The sequence below is a fragment of the Scyliorhinus canicula genome, chromosome 2, assembly GCF_902713615.1.
Source record: "Scyliorhinus canicula chromosome 2, sScyCan1.1, whole genome shotgun sequence".
Lineage (NCBI taxonomy): Eukaryota > Metazoa > Chordata > Chondrichthyes > Carcharhiniformes > Scyliorhinidae > Scyliorhinus > Scyliorhinus canicula.
In genome coordinates, this window is record NC_052147.1 from 91,467,333 (window position 1) to 91,494,025 (window position 26,693).

Genomic DNA, 26,693 nt, shown 5'->3' on the forward strand with positions numbered 1-26,693 from the left:
GCACAAATAGTATGTAAATGGTCTGTTTCTGTCACATTCTCTAATTCTATAAAAAAAAATACTACTTTTCACACAATTGACTTTTCCAAATACAACAAGCTACTGTTCTAAAAAAACAAACCCGATTCCAAATGCTCATTCCCACACTCTACTGGTGAAGCCCAGCTTCAGGAAGATCAGGCTCAGTCCTCAGGGAGCAGCACCTCAGCTAAGTGACTTGTAGAGCCCAGCACATTTAACAATAGCAGATTATTACAGACTGACAAACTTTCTTTCCTAGCTTACCTTTCTCCCTCTCCATCCCCTAGTTGCTCTCTCAGGACTCTCAGATGCTGCTATTCTCACAACCCCACTAAGTAAGCAGTGTTTCTGAATAACAGAGCAACAGCAGCATCCATACATATATCGAAGTTTGGTTGCAAGCTAAGACAGCCAGGATACTGCGTCAGCTGAACCGTAATTACAAGGGCCATTTTCCCCAAGGTGTAGCAGCAGCAATCTGTGGTGACAAATCGCCCATTTAGGTGGACTCCCATAAGCAGTGGGGTTGGGAACTCTGGAGGAAGGATGGTGGGTAGACATGGAGAGGGACAAAGGAAGAGCGAGACACAATTGCAAGGAAAGATAGATAGATTTCTGTTTCTGGTAGGATTCTCACATGGTTCTGATTAAGGAGCCACATCTAAGAGCTGTATTTTTCCTCTATCTGATGCTCAGCTATATGTTACACAGAGAAGGAATCTCGTTATTGAGACAGATGATTCAGGTGAGTAGGTGATGGTCAGAAACACCAGATTCCAACAATCAGGAAAAGCCTGGGAGAAATCCTGTCGCTTAAGCAACCAAGTAGAAAAGCATCAATGTTCGATTTGGAGTATTACTCATTTACATACTGCACAACCAATGAATATCATGAGTAGTCATCCAGGATCTACTGTGTGACTGTTTTCCTCACTGAGCACACACAATAATCTTGTATGAATGTGCAACAGCTCATTGATAGGCTTGCACTAGGATAGACAATGCAATGTTATTAAACAGTAACTCACTACAAGCAGCTAAGCGTTCTACCTGTCAGCAGCATGCATGGCAGGACTGTGCTATTTTAACACTGAATCAGGACAAAACTTATCTAATACAACAAAGAGTAGATGTTACAATTGTGCATTCCAAATCTTGTAAGGGGTCTAGTTTGAGGGCTATGGTGACGGCAGCTTTGCCAATGGCCGAGTAGGTATTCAAGGAGCCCGGTGGTGCAGTCCACAGTGAAGATATGGAATCAGTTGAGGAGGCATTTTAAGGTGGAACGGATGTCGGTGCTAATGCCGCTGTGCGAGAATCATGGGTTTAAGCGGGGGGGGCAGGGGGGGAATGGATAGTGTATACAGGAGGTGGAGGGAAGTGGGGCTGGTCAAGGTAAGGGATCTGTATATCTGTATATGGAGGAAGGGTTCACCAGTCCGGAGGAGCTAAGGGAGAGGGTAGAGCTGCCGAGGAGGAGTGAGTTCAGGTATCTGCACGTTAGGGACTTCGCGCAGGTCTGGAGGGGGTGCCCTAGGTTGCCAGAATACACTCTGCTGGAGCGACTGCTGCTTCCGGATGTGGAAAGGGAGGGAAGAATTGGGGATATACACAAGTGGAGCAGGGAGGCGAGCGGGTGGAAGATCAAGGAGAAATGGGAAGCGGAGTTGGGAGATCAATTGGGGAGTGTGGAGTGAGGCATTGCGTAGGGTAAACGGGACCTCCTCTTGTGCAAGGATGAGCCTGATCCAGTTTAAGGTAGTGCACAGGGTGCATACAACTCGGGCAAGAATGAATGGGTTCTTCAGGCTGTAGCAGATGAGTGTGAGAGGTGTGGGCTGGGATCAGCGAATCACACGCACATGTTTTGGGGTTGTGAAAAATTGGGAAGATTCTGGGCGGGAGTGTTCTCGGTCTTGGCCAGGATAGTGGAGGAGGTGGTGGACCCGGACCCTTTGGTGGCGATATTTGGGGTTTCAGAGAAGCCAGAGCTCATGGAGAGGAGGAAGGCCAATGTCTTGGACTTCGCCTCTCTGATTGCACGGCGGCAAATTTTTCTGCCGTGGCGGTCGACATCGCCACCGGGGGTAGCGGCTTGGTTGGGTGACCTGTGCGACTTCCTGCGATTAGAGAAGATAACGTATGAGTTAAGGGGCTCTTCAGGGTGCTTTGAGGAAAGGTGGGAGATGTTTGTGACCGTGTTTGAGGGGCTGTTCATCGCAGGGGGAGTGAAAATGGGGAAAAATCAGTACAGACTGTAGAGTTAATTGTTGGAGGTATGTTTCCCTGGGTGTTTATTCGCTGTAACCTATTTTGATACATGTTTGTAATAAAATGCATTTTTAAAAAATTGTGCATTCCAAGGTGAAGCTTCACAAGTCAGAGCTCTTATCAAAAATTCACAGGAGGTAAAAGGCAACATAGGACCCACCATCCAGAAAATCCTACAGGATCTGCTGTCCTCCTCGCCAGACTTCCTGATATGCTCCCCAGTTCAATGCTGGGATTGCATTATCATAGTTTCTTGTCTGACATATGAGTTCTGCAATTATTCTTCCCAGTCACTACCCGTCCCCAGCAGGACTTCACTCCGATGTTATCCAGCTCAAAACACACTCCCAGGTTTTAAAGGTGAGAATTGATCACTGTGCTGTTTGACATTTGTCCACAGTTCACATTGACACAGTATAACATTTCACACAGTATCAATATACCCAAATGAAATTCCATTAATAAGTCCAAGAACAGAAGCACTGGCAATGAAGTCCCAGCACAATACTGCAGAACAATCCCCACGTAATAAAACCCAGAATCCCAGAAGCCATGGCTCAGTTGGTACCACTTTTGTCCCTCACAAAGGTCCACGTTTACAAAATCAGATTATCTGGTCATTATCGCATTTGCAGTTTGCACATCTTTCCAACATTACAATGATTACATTGCAAAAGTACTTCAATAGCTGTAAAGTACTTGTTCAGGGGCTACGAAGAGCATTATATAAACACAAGTCTTTCTTTTTTACACACATCTTCTGTCCCCTCAAAGAGCCGGCACGAGGTGGAGGCGTTCACTTTCCGGAGAACCTCACACCACAACCCCTCCTCCATACCCTCTCCCGACTCTTCCTCCCACTTTGTTTTTATCCCTTTCAGTGGTGCCTTTTCCTCTTCCAAAATAGTCCTGTAAACTGCTGACACTAGCTCCTTCTCCAGTACCCCGTTGTCAGCACCTCCTCCAGCAAGGTGGAGACCGGCTCCAACGGGAAGTTCTGGATCTCCTTCCTCGCAAAATCTTGAACCTGCATGTATCTAAACATTTCCCCCTGCACCACACCATATTTCGCTCAAGTCTTTCTTTTTATTTGGCTTTTAACTCAGTACTCCTTCCATCGTTAAAAAATTATTTTTCTGTCCTTCCCAATCTGTCCTCACTCTAAGGATTTTGGCGAACTACTTTTCTTGGATCTTCGTTGGAAATTATACAACACAACTCTCTGCATTGAACTGTAAATGCCTTCTTTAAACTCTCACCCCTAGCCTATATGGTCTCACACATTGTCCTCAGTTTCCTAACTAGGCCCCCTAATTTAGCAGCAAACCTCCACCTCATCCCTACTGGGTCACTATCCAAACCATAAATAGATAAGACCATAAGACACAGGAGCAGAATAAGGCCACTCGGCCCATCGAGTCTGCTCCGCCATTCAATCATGGCTGATATTTTTCTCATCCCTATTCTCCTGCCTTCTTCCCATAACCCCTGAATAATCAAGAACCTGTCAGTGATTGGCCTCCACAGCCTTCTGCGGCAAAGAGTTCCACAGATTCACCACCCTCTGAAGAATGGCTCAAGTGCTAAAAATAATTTATAACAGATCCATAAGGCACATCATTCTCCACATCCCACCATATCCAAAGGATTCTTTTTACTCTCCCTCCTTGCTTTCTATACCCGAGCCATCCAATGTGGAGACATTTAGTCCAAACTAAGGAAAGCGCATCGGGATGATTCTTCAGAGTGATGTTTGGCAAATCATGCTGCTCATTTCTCATGGGCATTGGTGGAGACCATCTCTATATTCTGGGTTTTGAGATGTTGAGAATCCATAGAGACTGATCTGTTTTCTACTGTCATCAGATATCAAACAAGTCCAAAACTGTCCTGATCTGAGCATCAAAGCTTAATTACAAAAACTTTTCCTAAGAATAGGCCATCACTGGGCTGACTGTGTTGCTGTGACTAATGTAGGATCTAACGAGATCTCGCGATCTGGATCCTGCCCAGATTTGCATACTTAAGTTTGCAGTTAAGCTCACTGAAATATGTGTGCGCCAGACTGCCTCGAGTATGCCACTCTTTAGCAATTGTATTCCACGCTGACGTGATTTCCCACTGGCATGATCCAAAACTGGAAGGCCTCACACTGGCAGACAGCTGTTTCAATAAGCATTCATGAGATGCAAATGGTGTTCACACCACCTACCAGCGGGATGACCGACCAGCCATTAACCAGGTATTGGGAGAATTTCAACGTAGTCTGACAGGTTTCAGACTTTTTGGCTCTTGCCAGATTTGTTGCGCCCTCCTACCACCAAACTCGTCATGGGAGGGTTGTGAGAATTTGCCAATATTTCTCTTTTCTTTCTGGGCAAACAAACCTATCTCAGATTTGTGAACTGTATGCTCTCATGAGATTTTCCAACAATCAATTCATAATTCTGCCTAGAATTGTTTTGTTTTATAATGACATGGAGAAAATGACTAGGACTTGGAAAAAGAGCAACTCAAATTGAAAAAAGAATTGTCACCTAAATACAAGCTGTAACAAGTCAGTATTATTCGAAAATTGTGAGGTTCGCACTCTGTAGCCAGAGAAACTATAACAAATGTACAGCTTTGCAGGAACAGACCTTTGGGTTTGGTGGCTCTTTTTGCATGTTTAGTTTTAAAGGTGCAGTCACCAAACTAAAGCAGGCATGATTTTTGTCATAGTTCAGGCTAATATTTATTTTAACAATTTGAACAGTAACATTTATTCATTAAGAATCAGATCACTCCTTACCTCCAGAAGATCGATCATGCGTGTCATCTGGGAATAAATGAGCACACGATGACCCTGGGCTTTTAGGCGTGTCAGGAGGATATCGAGTGTGTGCAGCTTCCCGCTGTCTGTGATCAGGCTTTCTTTGTCTGAAATAAACACATTGACATTGATTAATTTTTCAAACCTGAAACGAAGTGCTCCCGCTTCCCGGCTAAATTTTCTCTCCCTTGCTGAGCTGTGGTTTCATGGACATTAACTAGCTATTGCATTAACTTAGGCAGTAAATGTTGGCAGGGTATTTGGCAGGGTATTTGCCAGAGGCTTCACATTCAATGCTGATCCGATGACACTCATTGGTCACCTTCCTCTACCCCGAAAACACTTCCCAATACAAATCCAAAGCTCAGCTCAGCCCAGACACTTGAACAGACATTGACTCCTGACATCACCTGAGACTGAAGGAAGCTGCACGTGATTCAAGTTTCAATTTGCATATGATTAATTTTACTCTTAAGCTGCATGGCCCTAGCTAATTTTCTCTTCGCTAGCCAATGACACATAGACCAATTATAGCTCAGTGTTTCATGCAAAGCCCAGTAACATAAAAGTCCTTAATTGCCTTATTAAAAACTGTAGCAGGAGTAGAACTTATCATATGCTTTTTTTTTTAAAAAAAGGGATAGGATTATCAGTGTAATTCTCCCTAAACTTTGGGTTTCCCGGCGTGTTTTATTCCTCTGTTATTTTCCTTGAAGCCATGGGTATGATGTAACTGTGTTGTTGACCGTATCCTGCTTTGGTGTAGATGGATCTTGTATCCGTGTAGGGAACACGTTGGGGATATTGTCCCCGACTTACCCAGTCTTAGTTGTTCCTATGCTTGCAATGACTTCTGCTCAGTGTTGTACCTGTTTTGCATTGATACCTATGGCCTTATCTTCTCTTCTATTTTGTTTTGATGAGATGCTTGCAAAAATGTGAAAACTTCAATAAAAACATTTAAAAAAGGGATAAGATAAGATAAAAATTTAAAGAACAGGCGAATGGGGCTAGGGGATAGTATTTCAGCGAAGGTACAGATAGATTATCTCCTTCTGCAACAGCTTCAGAATCAGTTTTACAGCACAATGATATGGGCAGCATAGAACCCAGGGTGTAAGGATACAGAGAGTGAACTGTGAACAACTTATGTTATATAGAGCCTTTAACGCAATGATAATGTTGCAACGTGCTTCACAGGAGCATTATAGAACAAAGTAAGACACCAAGCCACATAGGGAGATATCAGTTCACATGACCAAAAGCTTGGTCAAATAGGTAGGTTTTAAAGAGTGTTCTGAAGGAGGAAAGGGAGGTAGGTCGGCAGAGAAATGTGGTATTCTAGTTCTTGGGCCTAGGTAACTTAAGATGCATGATCCAGCAACTATGATTGGGTAGGCAGGTATCTGAAGGGTTATGAGGCTGGAGGAAATTGTTGAAATAGGGAAAGGGAAAGTCAGGATGGATTTGAAAATAAAGATGAGAATTTTAAATCAAAACATAGCTTGATCGGGTGCCAGTGTAGGTAAGGGGGCAACAGGAAAACGAGACTTGGCATGAGTTAAGAAACTGGCAGCAGAGTTTTGGATCACCTCAAGTTTACGGAGAATAGAATGTTGCAGACCAGCCAGGAGTGCACTGGAATAGTCGACTCCAGACGTAACAAAGCCATTAATGAGGGTTTCAGGAGCAGATGAGTTGAGGCAAAGTTAGGCAATGTTACAGAGGTGGAAATAGGCGGTCTTAATGATGGTATGAACAGGAGGTTGGAAGCTCAACCTGATTCAAATGTGACTCCAAGGCTGCAAACAGACTGGCTTAATCTCAGACCGTTGCCAGACAGAGGACTGGAACTCAGGAATGGAGTTTGGAGTGGGGGGCAAAAACAATGGCTTCGATTTCCCAATGTATAATTGGAGGAAATCTTTTAATCCTGGATGCAATGCCAAAGTTTAGAGGAGACGTGCAAGGCAAGTTTTTTTTACACTGAGTGTGGTGAGTGCCTGGAACTTGCTGCTGGGGGAGTTGGTGGAAGCAGGTAGATAGCCATGTTTAAGAGGCATCTTGACAAATACATGAAGAGGATGGGAATAGAGGGATACAGACACTGGTAGTGCAGAAGGCTTTTGTTTAGACAGGCATCATGATCGGCACAGGTTTGAAGGGCCGAAGGGCCTGTTCCTGTGCTGTACTATTCTTTGGATGTAAGATAAGCAATCTGATCATTTGGCAACAGTGGAGAAGTTGAGAGAAGTGCTGGAGAGGGAGAGCTGGGGGTCATCAAAGTATATGTGAAACTAACAACTTATCTTCGGATGATGTCACTGAGGAGCAGGATGTCAATGAGAAATAGGAGGGAGTCAAGAATACACTTGAGGTGCACCAGTGGTAACAGTGCAGGAGCAGGAAGAGAAGCATGGAGGTGAGCATGGAGCTGTGCGGGAGCCACACAATCGAGGATTGTGGAGAAAAGGTATAGGCTAAAAGTTGGAAAGAATGGAAGGGTTTTTTTGACAGTGAAGTGATGACAGCATTTGTAAGGCAGGTGACTGGGAGCTCAAGGTTCACATTTTTTGCAGCTTCATGCATGCACCACAATAGTGTTAACTGTAACCTCTAGGTACACTCGTCTCTCTTTTCCTGCTCTTGTCCCCCCCACCCCCACAAACCCCACCTGCACAAATTTTCACCAGGACCCAGTTTAAAGTGAAAGTGATCACTCTTTTCCTGGCTGTAGGAAGTTATCAGACGATCTCATAGTCAACACCTGCCACAACACGTACACAAATCTGAGTGCCAACTGACTATAATCAGTGGGTAATTTCCTGTAATCTCAATTGGCAAGGAGAAAGCAGAGCACAAACACTAAACAGGCTCTTGGTTAAAGTACTGGAATATAACCCATCTGGAAAATAATGCTAACATAGCATATGGTACATTCATTATACAAGATATCAACCTTCATGAGTACCATGATCAGTGTAAAATGCTTTGAAGAACTTCTAAGACATGTATTAAAACACCATATGATTTTCTTTGACCACACCTGGAAGCCTATTTTTCACAGGGAGTCGGAATTACTGGTAAATACCAGCAATCATCAATAGCCATGTGATGATTTACGGCAGCAAAAAAATGCTGCTTTTATAAGCTCTGAAAAATACACACAAGGGACTTTAGAAATTCAAGGAATGCTGAATCTTGGAGGGGGAAACCTGCTGTATTCCAGGGTAGGATATAGACAACAAAAATACCCTTGTTTCTTGCAGTGATAATTTGCCCTCATGGTTTTCGATAGAATGGTTTCGATACCAGCCTAAAAAATTCTTACAATGCAATGGGGTAAAGCAATAATGGGGCAGGGTGACTTTTACATTTTTGGCAGCTGGATGTGGCCAGCAAGAGCTGCAGTGTAGGTGGGGTTCATTTCATACTGTCGGGTTATTTCCCCAGGGACAGATAAGGACTGGAAACATGAATTAATGTATTATCACAAATCTCCGAATGTTTACACCGAGGGAAAATTAACTATAGAAAGTAGCTGGGAAAGGAAAAATGCAGTTTGATTTAATGCTGCTGACCTCAGTGGGAGGGTGTGGGATGGTGTGAGAATGAAAAAGTAAGAATGCAACCACTGACTTTCAAATTCTGAGCTTTATTTTTCTGTTCATTAGATCAAGTGAGAAGAATTTGTAAGATTACACAAGTTGCACTGATTCAACAGATATCAGAGCAAGAGACCAGGGTGGGATGATTCCCACATTCTTGAGTGCAACCCATCACTTCACAACTCCCATGAACAAACTATCTTGGGGGCCTCGTTGCATAACAAACACCTTTATTTCAAGGGATTACTGACTAGCAATGTTGGATACAGATGAGTGACATTTTGACCAGCTACATAATGAAAATTTCCTTAGAATGACAGTCACATCTGTCACTATCCATACCTTCTTTTAATTAAAAAAAAAAAAAATTTAGAGTACCCAATTCATTTTTTCCAATTAAGGGGCAATTTAGAGTGGCCAATCCACCTACCCTGCACATCTTTGGATTGTGGGAGAGAAACCCGGGCAAACACGGGGAGAATGTGCAAACTCCACAATGACAGTGACCCAGAGCCGGGATCAAACCTGGGCCCTCGGCGTCGTAAGGCTACAGGGCTAACTACTGTACCACTGTGTTGCCCTTGACTCTCCATACCTGCTCAAGGCAGAACTTGCCCTTATATAGCAACATTCATATCCTTGGAATATCTCAATACACTCACAGCAAATGAAGTATCTCTTAAGTGTAGCCACTGCTAATATGGAGACCAACAATTTGTGCACATCAAAATCTCACAAACAGCAAATGAGATAAATGACATGGCAATTTGTTGTTGAAGATGTTAATTGAGAGAAACATCCCGACACTGGGTGAACTCCCTGCTCTTTGAATAGTACCAGGAGATATTTTATGTCTACCCAAACAAACAGACTTAGGGACCCGAAAGATAGTGTTATCAGCAATGCAATGCTCCCAGCCGGCATGATGGCGCAGCAGTTAGCACTGCTGCCAATGGCGTTGAGGGCCCAGGTTCGATCCCAGCCACAGGTCACTGTCTATGTGGAGTTTGCACATTCTCCCAGTGTCTGTGTGGGTTTCACCCCCACGACACAAAGATGTGCAGGTTGGGTGAATTGGCCATGCTAAATTGCCCCTTAATTGGAAAAAATATTTGGGAACTCAAATTTAAAAAAAAAAACAATGCAGTGCTCCCTCAGTAACGCATTAAAACATCAGCCTAGATTGTTTGCTCAAAGAAGAATTGGAATGTGCAGATCAGTCAGCAATTCTAAAAGAGGGTATCTGTGTGGGATCTGAAGGAGTTGAACAGAGTATTTCTCTCACCTGTATCTCTTCTATCTGATGTACCTGCAATATATTTTAGGAACTTTCAGCTTAAATTTCACTTGTTAATTTCCATTTCCTGGCCACAAAAATTACTTTCTAATGCCGCATTCCCCAAATTAACATCTAGCTCAGTGGGCTAGTCAGTTGGTTTGCGATGCAGAACAAGGCCAGCAGCGCGGATTCAATTCCCGTACCAGCTGAGAATTCTGAATTCTCCCTCTGTGTACCTGCACAGTAGCCGGAATATGGCGACTAGGGGCTTGTCAAAGTAACTTCATTGCAGTGTTAATGTAAGCATACTTGTGACAATAAAGGTTATTTATTTATTTTATATGCAGCCAACAAGTCCTGGAAGCCAATCCACAAACCCTAAAAGAACTCCGCTTCCATTTGTTATTATAGGTTTAAGCCAATAGCTATTCCTGTTTGAACTTTGCAGGACTGGAGGTTTGGAAAGGGCCGTTCATAACCCTTGTTCGTTGATAAATCCTAAATCAAAACAGCGAATCAGTGTCAGTAACTGGAGATATTTGTAAGTTGATCAGAACAAACAGTGACACATGTTGACTGCAGAGATCATGGTTCTTAGCTAGGTAGCCCAGGAAAACAAATGTCTTAAAAAACTCGCAAAAATATTGATTCTGACTGCTTTGGGTATCACTATTAAAAACACTAACAGGCAGCAGGTTCAAGGTAATTTTGGGTTTATTAGTTTTTATTTTGAACATTTAAGCACATTATAACACGAAGGCCCCAAATGCCTGGAGCACTTCATTCATTGAAGCAGTGAGATCAAATACAACCACTGCTCCTAACAGCATATTTCTTTCCTCATGCTTCTCCCCTTTTTTTCTTGAATTTCACATTCACATCCCCGATGCACAGGCTCCATTGGTGATGCTCTTTCCAGTATCTCACTTAAGACCCCATTTTGGTATGAATTCACAGGTATGTCCTTCACTTTGCAATCAGGTTTACTGGTATTGTAAACAGTCAACCCAAATACTACCTCACATTTTTCAATTGACAGTGCCATTTACAACCAATTTTATACAATTTATATTGTACTTGGATTTCTAGTCACGTCAAAGTAATGGGAGTACTGTACTTAAATGTAAGAGGCAGGGGGCAACAAGGGTAATCGCCTGGTAATTACCTTTCCTCTGATTTGAAATCATCAAGATGTTGGGCTACTTTTCTTAGTCAGTAAAGCTTTTGACATTGAGGTAGATTGAGGAAGGTCTTAACAGGGAATTGTTTATTGTGCTAAGGGTTCAAATCCTAGTTAAATGAGGATGTGACGAATTAGAAGGCAAGGTGGGGGAAATCTTTCCACTGAAAAGGAATGGAGTTGTAAGAAAGGACAAATAAAGTAAATTAATTGAATGTTTCTGGAACGAGTGAGGAGTATATAGTAGGTAGATGGAGATTATATCAAAAATGAACCCATTTTTGTTCCATTGGTTCTTGGCATATGAACATTACTACAAGTTCAGCATTTATTGCAGAACCCTAATTGCCCTCGAGAAGGTGATCGCGAACCAATTTCTTGAACCAGTGAAGTGCAAGTGGTGTAGGTATGCCTCCAGGTTTTTCTCTGGACTGGTTTGATACAGCCCAGTGCTTGTTAAGTCATTAAGTCATTTCAGCTCACAATTAAGAGACAACCACACTGCTGTGGATCTTGGGAGTCACATGTCGGCCAGATTGGATAAGGCTGATGGATTTTGTCCCCTGTAGCAGTTGAAGGTTATTAGTGAACCAAATGGGGTTTTTGTAACAATTTGGCAGTTTCATGATTATCAGCATTTTATTCCAAATTTGTGAACTAATTGAATTTAAATTCCCCCAGCTGCCATGGTGGGATTTGATCTCATGTCTCTGGAACTTTAGTCTGAGCCTCTGGGTTACATTACCATTTTGCTAACTCCCCCTCTCTCGGCCTTAAATGTTCCTGAACTTGGACGGTATTAAAAGAAAACACTTGTGCCAGCCAGGCCCAAAGCAATTCCCCACATCTTCATTTTTATTGGAAAACTCGTCATGGGAACTCTGGTTGCATGATACTATCTGACTTGTAATATTACCAGCATATTCCAGGAACATGGAAAAACACAGACAGCAAGATAAAGTGATAAGCAGCAAAATATGAAATCTTGTGTGGACTTGTATATCAGAATGCTGGATCTAATTCTGTCATTGTGCAGCATATTGAAGTAACCATGAGGATTACTCCCTGTGAAATGGGCTGCAAAGATGGACTGGCTCATTTGTCCACACGAACCTCATCACTCACTTTACTATATACAAATGTGTGCATGAGCATCAACCACCCAAGAGTAACTAGCAAAGGAATCAGCTCAATGTTCTTCTGCTCCTGCACTGATGAGCAAGGCAAGACCCCAATACAACAAACTTCCACTGGTTTCACCGTCTGTCCACCTCTATCACACACTTGTGCTTTACCTCAGTGTCCCCTGGGGCAACTTTAACCTAGTTCCGCAACCTCTCACTCTGTGGGACTTTATTATACTCTACTTTCTACACATGCAGCGTTCCTTTGTCCATAAAGTATTATCACTTTTCCTTCAGAGCCAATTGATTTGTGCTGTGCCACACTAAACTATGCCTCCAGGCTCTGCTCCAGTTAATTGTTAAACTGATATCTTCCTGTGCGTGTAAAGTTACGCTAAGAAGGGAAAGGGATTATGAGTGCAGCACTGTCAGAGGCGCATCACAAATTTGAATGCCTGATGCCAATTCTAGTGGATGTTGAAAATCCTTCAAAGGGGCCAGCATTTCCTCTTCAAACACGACTACCAAAAGCCAAATGGTTGGTCATGCATACAATTGCTTTGTGGGATCTTGCTTCATGCAAAATGGTTGGGGTGTTTGCCCACACAATATCTGCCACTACGCTTCAGAAATCATAGTTGCACTTTGAGATTTCTAACAAGCATATAATACACGTCTAATACAAGTTTCTTTTTGTTGTTTGCATGATGGGACAACCCTCCAAGATCTGTAAAAGTATAACCTTTTTAAAAAGAAGGCTGATCGATGTGTAATTATCTATGTCATGGCTGCAGTGTCAAACTCTCAGCAGGACCTTTGAGAGGAAAGCGGGAGTGTTTGAACTGTAAAAATATCTAACAAAACTCATCAGAGAAACGTTGATGCTGTTTGTGAACCTAGCCAGTCTATTCTTCCTGTTTGCAATTTATATTTAGATGGGAGCTGGGAAGGGAAATAGGAGATGGTTTGGCCCAGATGTGGACTGCTCTATAACTCATTTCCACAACAGGAGGAAACTCAGAGGCAAGTTTCCTGGTTAGTTTGCTGGCAGGGAACTTAAGTGAAGCATTTAACAGAAACAAGCTGATTTTCTACTTTGAAGTGTTTAGGGGAAGTAATGCCTGGAGAACAGCAATAAAGCAGTTAGAGCAAGCTGGCAGTGTAAAACTTGAAGTCAAGGGAAATTCCATTTCATTTACAAAAATTAATACATGCAATTGAAAAAAAGACACAAACTATAACAATGACTGGCCTCCAGTGATGGCTCATGTGTCTCACAGTAAGCTGCAATCTCCGAATTGGCCCCACAGCTCAACATAACAGTTGGGTGCTTTGCACATGTCACCCTTCCCCCTTGGGTTCAGGTTAACTATCTCTGAAGAAATAATCTTCTTACATTTTTTAGAAACAAATTTAGAGTACCCAATTCATTGTTTTCCAATTAAGGGTCAATTTAGCGTGGCCATTCCACTTATCCTGCACATCTTTGGATTATCGGGGAAGACACATGTAAACACAGAAAGACTGAGCAAACTCCAAACAGACAGTGACCCGGGATCAAACCCGGGTCCTTGGCGCCGTAGGTGCTAACCACTGCACCGCCATGCCAGCCCGTATTCCAAGATTTATAATCCCAGCGATATCATATTTGATATTATTGACATTAGTATTATTTCAGACAAAAGAAATGGCACTAACTTTTACTGATGAACTGCGACCCAGCAAGTTCCACGGAATCTCCTTTATTTAAATCTTTCATTTAGATAAAATGTACTGCTGAGGCCCACCAGAGTGCACCTCCACAGCATAAGAATTCCCATCACAGTACGAGTTTACCTGACCCGAAGATGCTTCCTGTGTTGAGCACTGTTCTATAGATACCTGACTATCATCTGTCATGTCCCAGTTGACAGCATTCTCACTGAGTGACAAGTTCAAATCTGACCCCAGAGACTTGAGTTGAGGAAAAACTACTTCTCCCATGTGTTTACATGGGTCTTGCCCCCATAACCCAAAGATGTGCAGAATAAATTTAACGCAAAGTCAGACGAATTTTTAATTGGTAATGGGTTAAAGGACTATGGAGAGCTGGCAGGAAAGTGAAGTTAAGGCCAGGCTGAGATCAACCATAATTGAATGGTGGAGCAGACTCGATGGGCCAAATGACCTAATTCTGCTCCTAAATCTTCTGAACCTGGTGCAGTTATCCAAGGAGCCATTGAGGAGCTGGAAAGGGCAGAGGGAGGCCATGCAGCTTTGCAATAACAACTCCCAAGTGTCAGTGCAACATGTTGACAAGGTGGTTTCAAGCTCCATTAGCTAGGTTGATCAGAGCACCTTCTATACCCAGAATCACAACATCGAGCAGAGGTGCGTTCAGGCATAGCGTTTCAGTCTGAATGCAGCCCAACATGCTGGGCCTCCTCTCCCCACTCTCAAACATGCAAGTCTGGACAGTGTTTCGACTTTTTAATCAAAACATTGTTTAAAGGTAAACAACAGAGTAACAATATAACCAACTAAAATGTTTTAACCTTTTGAGAACTGCCATGTTCCGAAAACAGATAAAGCACAAAGTGATATGTTTCAACTTAATTTAGGAAAAGACCATTTTCAATATGTGTCCCAGTCAAAATGAACAACGCAGTATCACTGATCCATGCTTTTGCTCAGAGACTCCCTGATCTCAGTTTCACACCACGCCATTTCCTTGGGAACACAGGATATTCACCCCACAGGTTAAAGCATGTTCCACTATTCATGTCTGATATTTGATCTAGCGCCATATTTTTGCTACAGATTCCTTAATATTTCGATTATAAAAATCTATCAATCTCAGAAACGTACAATTGATCCAATATCAACTGCTATTTGCAGTTGAAAATTTCAGACTTCTACCGCTCGTGTGTACAAATAGTTCCTGATTTCACTCTTGAAAGGTCTGGCTCTAATTTCTAGACTGTGGCCCTGTGTCAGAGACTCCCTAACCAGCAAAACGTTTCTCCATCTACTCCCCTTATCCTCCTGAAGACTTTGAGATCAAATCTCACCGTTATAAAGAAAAGTAATGTACAGTACAGGAACAGGCCCTTCAGCCCTCCAAACCTGTGTTGATCATGGTGCCCCAACTAAAAAAAAGTCTGCCCCTACTCGGTCCGCATCCCTTTATTTCCTCCCTATTCATGTACCCATCCAGATGCCTCTCAAATGTTGCTCATGTGCCTGCTTCCAGCACATCCTCTGGCAGTGTTCCAGGCACCCACCACTCTACATGAAATATGTAACCTGCACATTTCCCTTAACCTTTCCCCCTCTCACCTTGAACCTGTGCGTCCTTGTAATTCACACTTCTATCCTTGAAAAAAGCCTGTGACTATCCATCCTGTAATTGCCTCTCATAATTTTGTCGACCTCTCAGTCTCCATCTTTCCACTGATTTTAGTTTTTGTACCAGTCTATCATGTGGGACCTTGTCAAACGCCTTACTAAAGTCCATATAAACTACATCCACAGCCATTTGCGCATCAATTTTCTTTTGTCACCTCTTCAAAAAAACTCAAATCAAGTTGGTGAGACATGACCGTTCTCGTACAAAACCATGTTGTCTGTCACTAAAGAGTCCATTTTCCTCCAAATGTGCGTATATCCTGCCCCTCAGTATCTTATCCAAAAGCTTCCCCACACTGATGTCAGGCTCACCGGCCTATAATTTGCTGGATTACTCCTGCTTCCTTTCTTAAACAAGGGCACAACATTGACTAGAGGACCGGAGAATAGCCAAAGAGGATGTGAAGATATCTATTAAGACCCCAGCTATTTCTCCCGCTGCCTCCTGCAGTAACCTGGGATAGATCCCATCCGGCCCCGGGGACTTGTCTACCTTAATGCACTTTACGATACTCAACACTTCCTCCTTTGATATATTGACGTTCTCACACCTATCCCTGACCTCACCATCCGTCATGTCCTTCTCGGTGAATACCGATACAAAGTACTCATTAAGGATTTCACCCACTTCCTGTTCCATGCATAACTTCCCTCCATTGTCCTCGAGTGGGCTGACTTTCTCTTGCTACCCTCTTTGCTCCTAATATATGCATAAAAAGCCTTGGAATTCTCTTTAACCATGTTTGCTAAAGACATTTCATGGCCCCTTTTAGCCCTCCTAATTCCACGTTTAAATTCCTTCCTAATTTCACTGTACTCCTCAAGGCGGTTTCCCTGGTTTCTGCCCAATCCCAGTTCACAGAATGAAAACAAAGAATTTCTGAGACTACAAATTGTGAATCGCGATTAGATGGGGAAGCAGGGGTTCTCAGTAAGATCAAACTCCATTAATTGAAATAAATTGTCATGATCATTAATAAACCATAGTACAGCTGCCGTGGTGTATGAGGAGAGGAATACCCAACCTTTAATTCTGCACCCTGAGCAAGGGGCATACGTGCAAACGAGTCTGGGCAGTGCAAAGGTGACTTTACTGTGCACCAAACCTGGCTATATCTGTCTTGGGAGTGTTTGATGGGCAATGTAATGGGAGCTTTACTCTGTATCTAACCCATGCAGTACCTGCCGACTGTGTTTAATGTCTGAAATGTTTCATATAACTATACTGGTCCTTGAGCACAGACCAGCCAACATTATAGGTTGCAATGCCCATGAGCAGTATGTGGGCCAAACCCACCCAGTCAACTGTAATCACATTGGGCAGGAGCCTAATGTCCTGAATTACACAGTTAAGTAAGTGTATGTCGGCTCCTGTGCTTTTATGGTGTCACCAGTAGTCTCAGGTGGGTCATAGTTAGTTGTTGCCAAGCGTGTGGAGACCAGTGTGGGAAGCTAGTGAACTCAGCAGCAACACTGACCGTGGGGTCTGTGCTGTACCGTGAGGGGAAACTGGGCCGGAAGTATTTACTGCAGACTGCTGGTCCTCAGAGAGGACAGTAGCAGTGCAATGCACCACGTAAACAGATCACTTTCTGCCTTTTAACCCTGCCTCTGAGAGACAGATTGCAATCACTCAGTCACTTCCCATTCATAATGATGGAAATTGCTGACACCTTTAAGAGTAAAGAGGTCAAAGGCAGTTATAGCTGCTGTTATACTCAGCACCACGCTGAAGAGTAATAAACCAGGCCCCCAATCTCCCTTGGCTGGGTTCAGGGTCACCAGGGAGCTTGCTCCAAGTTATATTTGTAACACAATCATTTATTCCAATCTAAAATGTCTGAAATACAACAAACCAGAGCCAGTTTTTAATCAGTAAGCATCAAGTGTCGTCATCAAAATCAAAGCAGCACAGAGAAATCAAGAGTGCAATACACTCCAAATTCTACACCTCAAAATGTTCCACCATAGTTACAGTGCTTTAAAAAAAGTCTTTATTGTCACAAGTAGGCTTACATTAATACTGCAATGAAGTTACTGTGGAAATCCCCTAGTTGCCACATTCCGGCGCCTGTTCGGGTACACAGAGGGAGAATTCAGAATGTCCAAATTATCTAACAGCATGTCTTTCGGGACTTGTGGGAGGAAACTGGACAGACACGGGAAGAACGTACAGAATCGACACAGACAATGACCCAAGCCGAGAATCGAATCAGGGACCCGGGACCTGTGAAGCAACAGTGCTACTCACTGTGCTACCGTGCTGCCCTACCTACAAGTAACGTGCCCAATTTATAGTGACAGACCAGTACTTAGCCCAGTATTATAGTGAGAGTTGTACCCATCAATATTGTACCCAGATGCTGCACAATGACAGACCTGCATCCACTATAATACCTGTCATACCGTTACGATATATCAAGGTGTGGAGGACACACTGTCCTGCCAGTGCACCCTGGGGCAGTGCCAGAGTACTGCCCAGCCAGAGCAAAAGCCATTTGGGGACTCCCGCTGGATTCACCATCCTCCCCGACTTTCCCGCCCACCGGAACTGGGGGTAGAGAATCCCACCCAGTGTTCTCGTGTGGGATCTGAATGTTGAGAGGTTTAGATTTAACATGCTGCTCCCTGCAGCTCCACAGCGCTCCATTAGATTCCCTGTTTTGCTGCGTTAGTGTTCTACCACCACCCAGTGGCAGTGATGAAGACCTGCAATTGCCTATACTGCCCATTGCATCCATCATAATCTGCCTCGAGAACAATATTTTGTCAAATCAGTCATCAAAATAATAATAATCTTTATTAGTGTTGCAAGTAAGCTTACATTAACACTGCAATGAAGTAACTGAGAAAATCCTCTAGTCGCCACACTACGGTGCCTGTTCGGGTATACAGGAGAGAATTCAGAATGTCCAATTTACCCAACAGCACGTCTTTCTGGACTTGTGGGAGGAATCCGGAGGAAACCCACACAGATATGGGAAAAGCATGCAGACTCCGCACAGACAATGACCCAAGCTGGGAATCAAACCCGGGTCCTTTGCGCTCTGAAGCAACAGTGCTAACCACTGTGCTACCCATATAGTACTTTTTAATAATGTTCTTGCTCATGTAGGATGTCAGCTCTACAAATTAAAAAACAAAATAGATTCCAAATGGGAGGGCAAGTACAGTTGGAAGGGAAAGGATGATCAAAAAGATAAAAGTATGAATTTTGAGAACAAAGCTGTGTGGACTGAGGGGTGCTGTGGATGGTGGATAGGGAAGCAGGTGGGGAGCTCAACAGATGTCATCAACACTCCGTAAATAGGATAGAGAAGGGGGAAGATAGAGTTTGAGAGAGACAGAGAAAGAGTTGAGGGTTAGTTTTCCACAGCACACTAATCCTGAGGCTGAAAAGGAGTTGCTTTTGAAAGCTGAGATGGCGATTAAGTATAAGAAGGGATATGGGGAATGACATTTCAGAGTTAGAGAGATCTGGGAGTTTAAGGGTTCATGATATAGAAGTCATGGGTTGGCCTCATCTTACATCAAGAGAGCTGATGTGTAGCATAAGGATGAGAAAAATGAGGAGGGTAAATGTGCATGTGGAGGCAGGAAAGACAAAATATAATCTAGGTTGAAATAATCAAGAATGACATCTCTGCTCAGCATTGTGTTAAAAATGGAATGTTTAATTCAAGTGCAAGCTCAGACAGAGCAACAGTCCTGTGCTTAGGCTTCCACATTTCTCTCCCCACCCCTCCTTCTCTGAAGGTGTTGGGTCTCCCTGATTGAGCACAAGGACAATCTGTAAGCAATTGGGTTTGGGAAGAAGAGGAGGCAGAGTGATGACATATCTGATCCTCTCCTCAACACATGTCAGCACATTAGGGTTTTCCAGAAGGGTCACTGGGTAGTCACTGAGGGCAGCCAGTTATAATTTCTGGTTTATTCCAATATTACATAGGAACTTGTTCATTTTGTAATGTTTCTCCAATTCATTCACATTCAAATAACATTGGAAGTTGCTGAGAAGGTGCAAGATGAAATTCCAATTTCAAGATTTGGCATTCAATAACAACTCAATCATGATGATCTGGCTCTTGGTTATCCTTAAATGGCCATTTTCTGAAGCAATAATTGATTCCCAGCTACCTAAATCAGTCATTAGGTTTTGCTTCATGGGGATAATCTGATAAATATAACCAAGTTTCCAATGACAGTTTTTACCTCAATGGAACTGGGCACTTTAACATCAATTTCAAATCTGCAAAATATGAAGAGATACTCTGATGGCAAAAGAGATGGGTCACTCACAGTGATGAGATAGACTATAGAGTTGAGTGGGAGATCAAGAAAGAGGAAACAGGAAGCCAAGAAAGGAGAGCAAAAAAGCAATAGAAAGCGAGAGGGAGAAAGAGAAAAAACAAAATGTTTGGGCATGGAGAGGGCAGCAGTGGCCATCGCTGGGATTACAGGCAGTTTCAGATTCAAAAACCCAGGCTCCAAGACTAATGGGTGATGTTGATCTTGGTGGAGAAGCTGGAGGTTGGGGGACATAGGGAGCATCTTTGGAAGGCTAATTTGGGCAAGAGGGGACATGCCCATTGTGACAAAAAGGCCCTTGAGATAGCGACACCCCCCCAAGCCCTGATTCGCCATGTAGAATTGTGGAGAGGTCAGAGTGGGAAGGCCAGGTGGGAAGTTTTGCAGGCCGTCCCCCTGCAAAGCTGCCAGCTGGGGACTACTAACATTTTGCCCATGATTTGTCATATTGAGGGCTGGTAGCACATTGTTTTCTGTACAAAAACAATAAAAGTAACTCCACCTGAATTAACAAAACTGGCTGAATTTCTCCCACCATCTCCAGATACCAGAGTGAGACCTATTGTAACAACACATGCGTGATAGGCAAGAAAGCTTAAAAGATGAGCATTTTAATGATTGGAGGGATGTGCTGCTCCCCAATGTTTAACGATTAGAGAGCCAATTCTACTCCACTGAGTGAACATAAGCAATGTGCCAATGATTAAGTTCTGGTGCCTGCAGCCTTTGTCTTTGAGAAATCTTTTTCACGGATTCATCATGCTGCCCTTCTCAAACTCTAGCCACCCCCTCACCTTAAGCCTTGCATACTCTGTGCATTTTAAACCAAACTTTGGTGTCACCCAATCACTACTAGCAGATTTCCCATTTTTTTTGCAGCCCCTTTCTTGACAACCTTGAAAAGAATTCTGCACTATGAGCCTCACCTTTAACGTCTCCTTGTTATTAATGAGGGTTCAAATTCTGGGGGGTGCTGGGGATTCTGTTCAGGTTTTGCTCCTGGTAAAATTGACAAGAGTTACCATACAGAACTACTTGATTATTAATCTCACATCAATCATTTCCTCTCTTGCACTTCCTGTTAGCGCAGGCTGGCAGAGAAACACAAACATGGCTTTCCTGTCCCTTTCCTCCAATTCCTTGGCCTGAACCTTGCAGATGGCGTGATCAGGCAGTCTTTACTCAAAAGCTGTTTTTCTGAGAGCAGCAGCAGCTAACACTGGCATGCTCCACATATTTTTTCCTCTCTGCTATCTGCTCGAATCTACAGCAGCTGAGAACATTTGGATTGTTTACCATCTACCTCAGTCTCAAATAAACAATTATTCTGTGGAACATATTACAAGCCCCTCTTTCCAACCTCATCAATGACAACCGCCTAGGGGTGAACATATGAACAAGGAGCAGGAGTAGGTCATTCAACCCCTCGAGCCTGTCTCGCCAATTAATATCATGGCTCTAAGCTCAAATCTGCATTCTGCTTAACCCCGATTACCTATCACCCCCTTGCTTACCAAGAATCTACCCACCTTGGTCTTAAAAATATTCCAAGACTCTGCTTCCACCAACTTTTCAGGAAGAGTTCTAAGGACTCACAACCTTTAATATTTTTTTGCCTCATCTCCATTTTAAATGGGCATACCCTTATTTTTTTGACCCCTAGTTCTAGATTCTTCCACGAGAGGAAATATCTTCTCCACATCCATCCTATCAAGATCCCTCAGGATCTTATGTATCAATCAAGTCGCCTCTTCCTCTTCTAAACTCCAGCCTCGCCTGTCCAACCGTTCCTCATTAGAAAACTGACCCATTCCAGCTATTAGTCTGGCAAACCTTCTCTGAACTGATTCCAATGCATTTACTCCTCAAATTAGTTGAGCAATATTGTACTCCAAATCTTTTCTTTATAAACATTTTATTGAGGTATTTATGGTTTTATAACAGAAGAAACAGTGTACATACAAATAAAAACATAGTGCAAAGGCTGTCTTCCTCCTTCACAGGTTCCACCTTTCTAACACCCTAATCTAAACTACACTTAACCCCAACCCCCTACACCCCCAACCCCACTCCTGCTGATGGTTAATTTTCCCCAAAGAAGTTGACGAACGGCTGCCACCTCCGGACGAACCCTAACATTGACCCTCTCAGGGCGAACTTGATTTTCTCCAGACAGAGAAAGATAGCCATGTCAGTTAGCCAGGTCTCTGACTTTGGGAGCTTTGAGTCCCTCCAAGCTAATAATGAAGAAGAAGATCGCTTATTGTCACGAGTAGGCTTCAATGAAGTTACTGTGAAAAGCCACATTCCGGCGCCTGTTCGTGGAGGCTGGTACGGGAATTGAACCATGCAGCTGGCCTGCCTTGGTCTGCTTTAAAAGCCAGCAATTTAGCCCAGTGTGCTAAACCAGCCCCGTCTCCGGGCTACAAGGGAGGCATTCTACTCCAAATCTGGCCTCACTAGTGCCCTTAACAACTGAAGCATAACCACTCTACTTTTGTATTCAACTCCCCTCACAATAAATTAAGACATTCTATCAGCTTTCCTAATTATTTGCTGTACCTCATACGAGCCTTTTGTGATTGAAACACTAGGACACCCGGATCCCTCAGTGCCCTGCAATCTCTCACCATAATATGCTTCTTTTTTGTTCTTCCTACCAAAGTGGACAATTTCACATTATACTCCATTTGCCATATCTTTGTCCACTCACTAAACCTCTGTATCTTTTTGTAGCCTCCTTATGTCCTCTTCACAACTTACTTTCCTATCTTTGTTTCATCAGCAAACTTGGCGACCATCCCTTCATCCAAATCATTTATATAAATTGTAAAGTGCTGCAGCCCCGGCGTTGATCAGTGGCACATCACTTACTATATCTCACCAACCTGAAAAATGTCAATTTATGCCTACTCAATTTATGGTCCCTGTTAGCCAGCCAATCTTCTATCCATGCCAATGTTACCCCTTATACCATGAGCTTTTATTTCCTGCAATATCCTTTGATGTGTCACTTTATCAAATGCCTTCTAGAAATCCAAGTACAGTACATCCCCTTCATCCACAGCACGTTACTTCCTCAAAGAACTCCAATAAATCGGTTAAACAATGATTTCCCTTTCACAAGACCATGTTGACTCTCCTGATTTCCTTGAACATATCCAAGTGTCATGCTACGACCTTTTTAACAACAACTTCTAACATATTCCTGGAGTTTTAATTTGACAGCTTTCCCACTGGGGATCTTGTACACCACTTGATGTAATCTGAGCCACCCTGACCAAAGGGTTGTAAATCTGTGGAATTCCTTACCCAGTGAAGCAGTTGAAGCTACCTTGTTGGATATTTTAAAGCCAAAGATAGGGATTTTTGAACAGTAAAGGAATGAAGGGTTACAGTGAGTGGACGGGTAAGTGGAACTGAGTCCACAAGATCATCAGCCATGATCTTATAGAATAGCGAGCAGGCTCGAGGGATCAGATGGCCTCCTCCTGCTCCTGGCTCTTATGACCCTAGAAGGGGTAGCACCTAGATGTTGCAATTGGTCTTACACTGGCATATGGAAAAGGTGGAAGAAATTCAGCCAAAGTTCTTGTCTCTGTTGGTAAGAGTAAACATATTTAAAAATAACACGTGGTCTCCAGATTTGATTGGTATCGCAGCAACAGGTAGCACTTTATGGATCGTGTTATGCATGCTCATCCTCTAAACTTAACCCTGTTAATTCCAGCAGCATTAGATAGCACTCAGCACAGGGTAATACTGAACCAGTGCATTTCCAAATGCCAGATACTTTGCTGAAGGTGAGTAAGGCCACCTCAGGGACCAGAGAAGTTAGGTAATCCCACCCCAATTCTATTTATTTTGTCAAGTAGCATGGGTTCCACTTCTGTTTAATTGCTTTGCCCTTCCAGTGTTTGTTAAATTCTTTATCTGGCTGTTGGGCTACACTTCTGGCCATAGTTGGCAGAATTAAGCAAAAGTCCATCTCATTTAGCCGACACCAATGCCACCTCACCGTTCGGCCACCCATTCAGTGACCTCACATGCCCCAAAGCCACGGAGTCAACTACAGAATAGGATAGAATAGAATATAATAGAATAGTGCTTTATTGCCCACGCAAAAGTGGAATTTTGTCTTTGGTTTTGCCTCCAATATAACACACAGTATGAAGTCTTACAACACTAGATTAAAGTCCAACAGGTTTGTTTCAACATAACATACTATCATGGTCATTAGTTATTAATTGTAAATATTTTATGTATACCTACAATTATACATTTGTGCATATATAACACACATCCAATTCATACAAACATAACACCTAGCAATCTGCCATTAAAGCACTTTGTTACTGCAGTTAAAATAAATAAAAACAGCAAGTTAAATTTACATAATAAGTAAGCTTATGGAACAAAAGACCTCGCGAGCAGATTTTTCCTAGCAATAGGCATTCTAAAGTGCGGGCATAGAGGGAGTCTTTCAAATTGATGATAAAGGCTGAGAGGGATCATCAATGATGGCCTGAGCTTTCCTCTTAACTGCGTTGTGGTTTATCCTCACCATTGACCTACAGCCTCCCCGCCCCCCACCCCCTTACTTCATGTTATGGTGGGCTGTTTCCCATTTTGTGCGAAACTGTTTAAATTTAGTTCCTTCCCCCTCCCTTCTGACCTATTCCCCCTCTTCCGCATCCCAATTTTCCCCACCTGCCAACCTGTATTACCCTGCTGCTTTCCTCACCATTACCTATGCTCCAGTCTGCCTCCAATATTGCAGTTCCACAACCAGGCCGTGGAGGTCTGCCTCCAAAGCTGCAGCCTCACGCTCAGGCCATGCTGCTCTGTCTCCAATATTAGTGATGCAGCTAATTTATCTTTAAACTACGCCCAATGTATCCCCTTCTTCCATTATTTCTCTGTATGCAAAATTGGCATTGATTGATCATCTCAGCACTTTGGGATGAATAGTTGCTTGGCAGATGCCTGTTGGGAAACAGCAACATCAGGGGCTTAAAATTTAAAGATATGGGTTTTGCCGATGATTGAAATACTACAAGCAAAATATACAAGACAAAATATGAACCGGAACAGCAGACTGAGAGATCTGCAGTGCGGCAACCGAAGAGGAAAGAGTCGAATTGGACCCCTCCAGAAGGCCGCTGCCCTAGACTCGACATGTATGCTCAAGCCGTCAGAAGTCGTGTCAATGCCAGATTCATCAGCCGCATTCACAAGACAGCCCCGAACGTCACCCAAGCACAACGCAACACCATTTGCGCTCTCAAGAACAACCGCAACATCGTCATCAACCCAGCAGACAAAGGAGGGGCCACCGTCATACTGAACAGAACGGACTACTGCAAAGAAGTATACCGACAACTCAACAACCAGGAACACTACAGACAGTTACCCGCAGATCCAACCAACGAACACACCCGCTAACTCAACAGACTGATCAAGACCTTGGATCCAGACCTTCAGAGCACCCTACGTGCCCTCATCCCACGTACTGATCTCTACTGCCTCCCGAAAATACACAAGGCCAGCACACCAGGCCGTCCTATCGTTTCAGGCAATGGGACCCTGTGCGAGAACCTCTCTGGCGACATTGAGGGCATCTTAAAACCCTTCGTACAAGGTACGGCCAGCTTCTGTCGTGACACGACGGACTTCCTACAGAAACTCAGCACCCATGGACCAGTTGAACTAGGAACATTCCTCGTCACAATGGACGTCTCGGCACTCTACACCAGCATCCCCCATGATGACGGCATTGCTGCAACAGCCTCAGTACTCAACACCGACAACTGCCAATCTCCAGACGCAATCCTGCAACTCATCCGCTTCATTCTGGATCACAACATCTTCACATAGTTCTTCACATAGATGCACGGAACAGCCATGGGGACCAAATTTGCACCTCAATACGCCAACATCTTCATGCACAAGTTTGAACAAGGCCACCTCACCGCACAGGACATTCAACCGACGTTATACACCAGATGCATCAATGACATTTTCTTCCTTTGGACCCACGGCGAAGAATCACTGAAATGACTACACGATGACATCAATAAGTTCCATCCCACCATCAGACTCACCATGGACTACTCTCCAAAATCAGTTGCATTCTTGGACACACTCATCTCAATCAAGGACGGTCACCTCAGCACTTTGCTTTACCGCAAGCCCACGGATAACCTCATGATGGTCCACTTCTCCAGCTTCCACCCGAAACACATTAAAGAAGCCATCCCTGTGGACAAGCCCTCCGTATACACAGGATCTGCTCAGACGAGGAGGAGCGTAACAGACTTCCACAGACGCTGAAAGATGCCTTCGTACGAACGGGATATGGCGCTCGACTCATTGATCGACAGTTCCAATGCGCCAAAGCAAAAAACTGCACCGACTCCTCAGAAGACAAACACAGGACACAACCGACAGAGTACCCTTCGTCGTCCAGTACTTTCCCGGAGCGGAGAAACTACGACATCTTCTTCGCAGCCTTCAACACGTCATCGATGAAGATGAACATCTTGCCAAGGTCATCCCCACACCCCCACTACTTGCCTTCAAACAACCGCGCAACTTCAAGCAAACCATTGTTAGCAGCAAACTACCCAGCCTTCAGAACAGCGACCACAACACCACACGACCCTGCCATGGCAATCTCTGCAAGACGTACCAGATCATCGAC

General features: G+C 43.6%; 1 protein-coding gene across 6 annotated transcripts in view; it reads right to left on the bottom strand.

Annotated features, from left to right (window-relative positions):
- Positions 1-26,693, bottom strand: part of ino80 (INO80 complex ATPase subunit) — a 314,154-nt gene that overhangs the window by 78,286 nt on the left and 209,175 nt on the right. For all 6 annotated transcript variants that reach the window (XM_038782859.1, XM_038782838.1, XM_038782829.1 and 3 more), the window contains one exon: positions 5,084-5,211. In XM_038782859.1, coding sequence (XP_038638787.1) covers positions 5,084-5,211 — 128 coding nt within the window. The remainder of the gene's footprint in view (positions 1-5,083; positions 5,212-26,693) is intronic.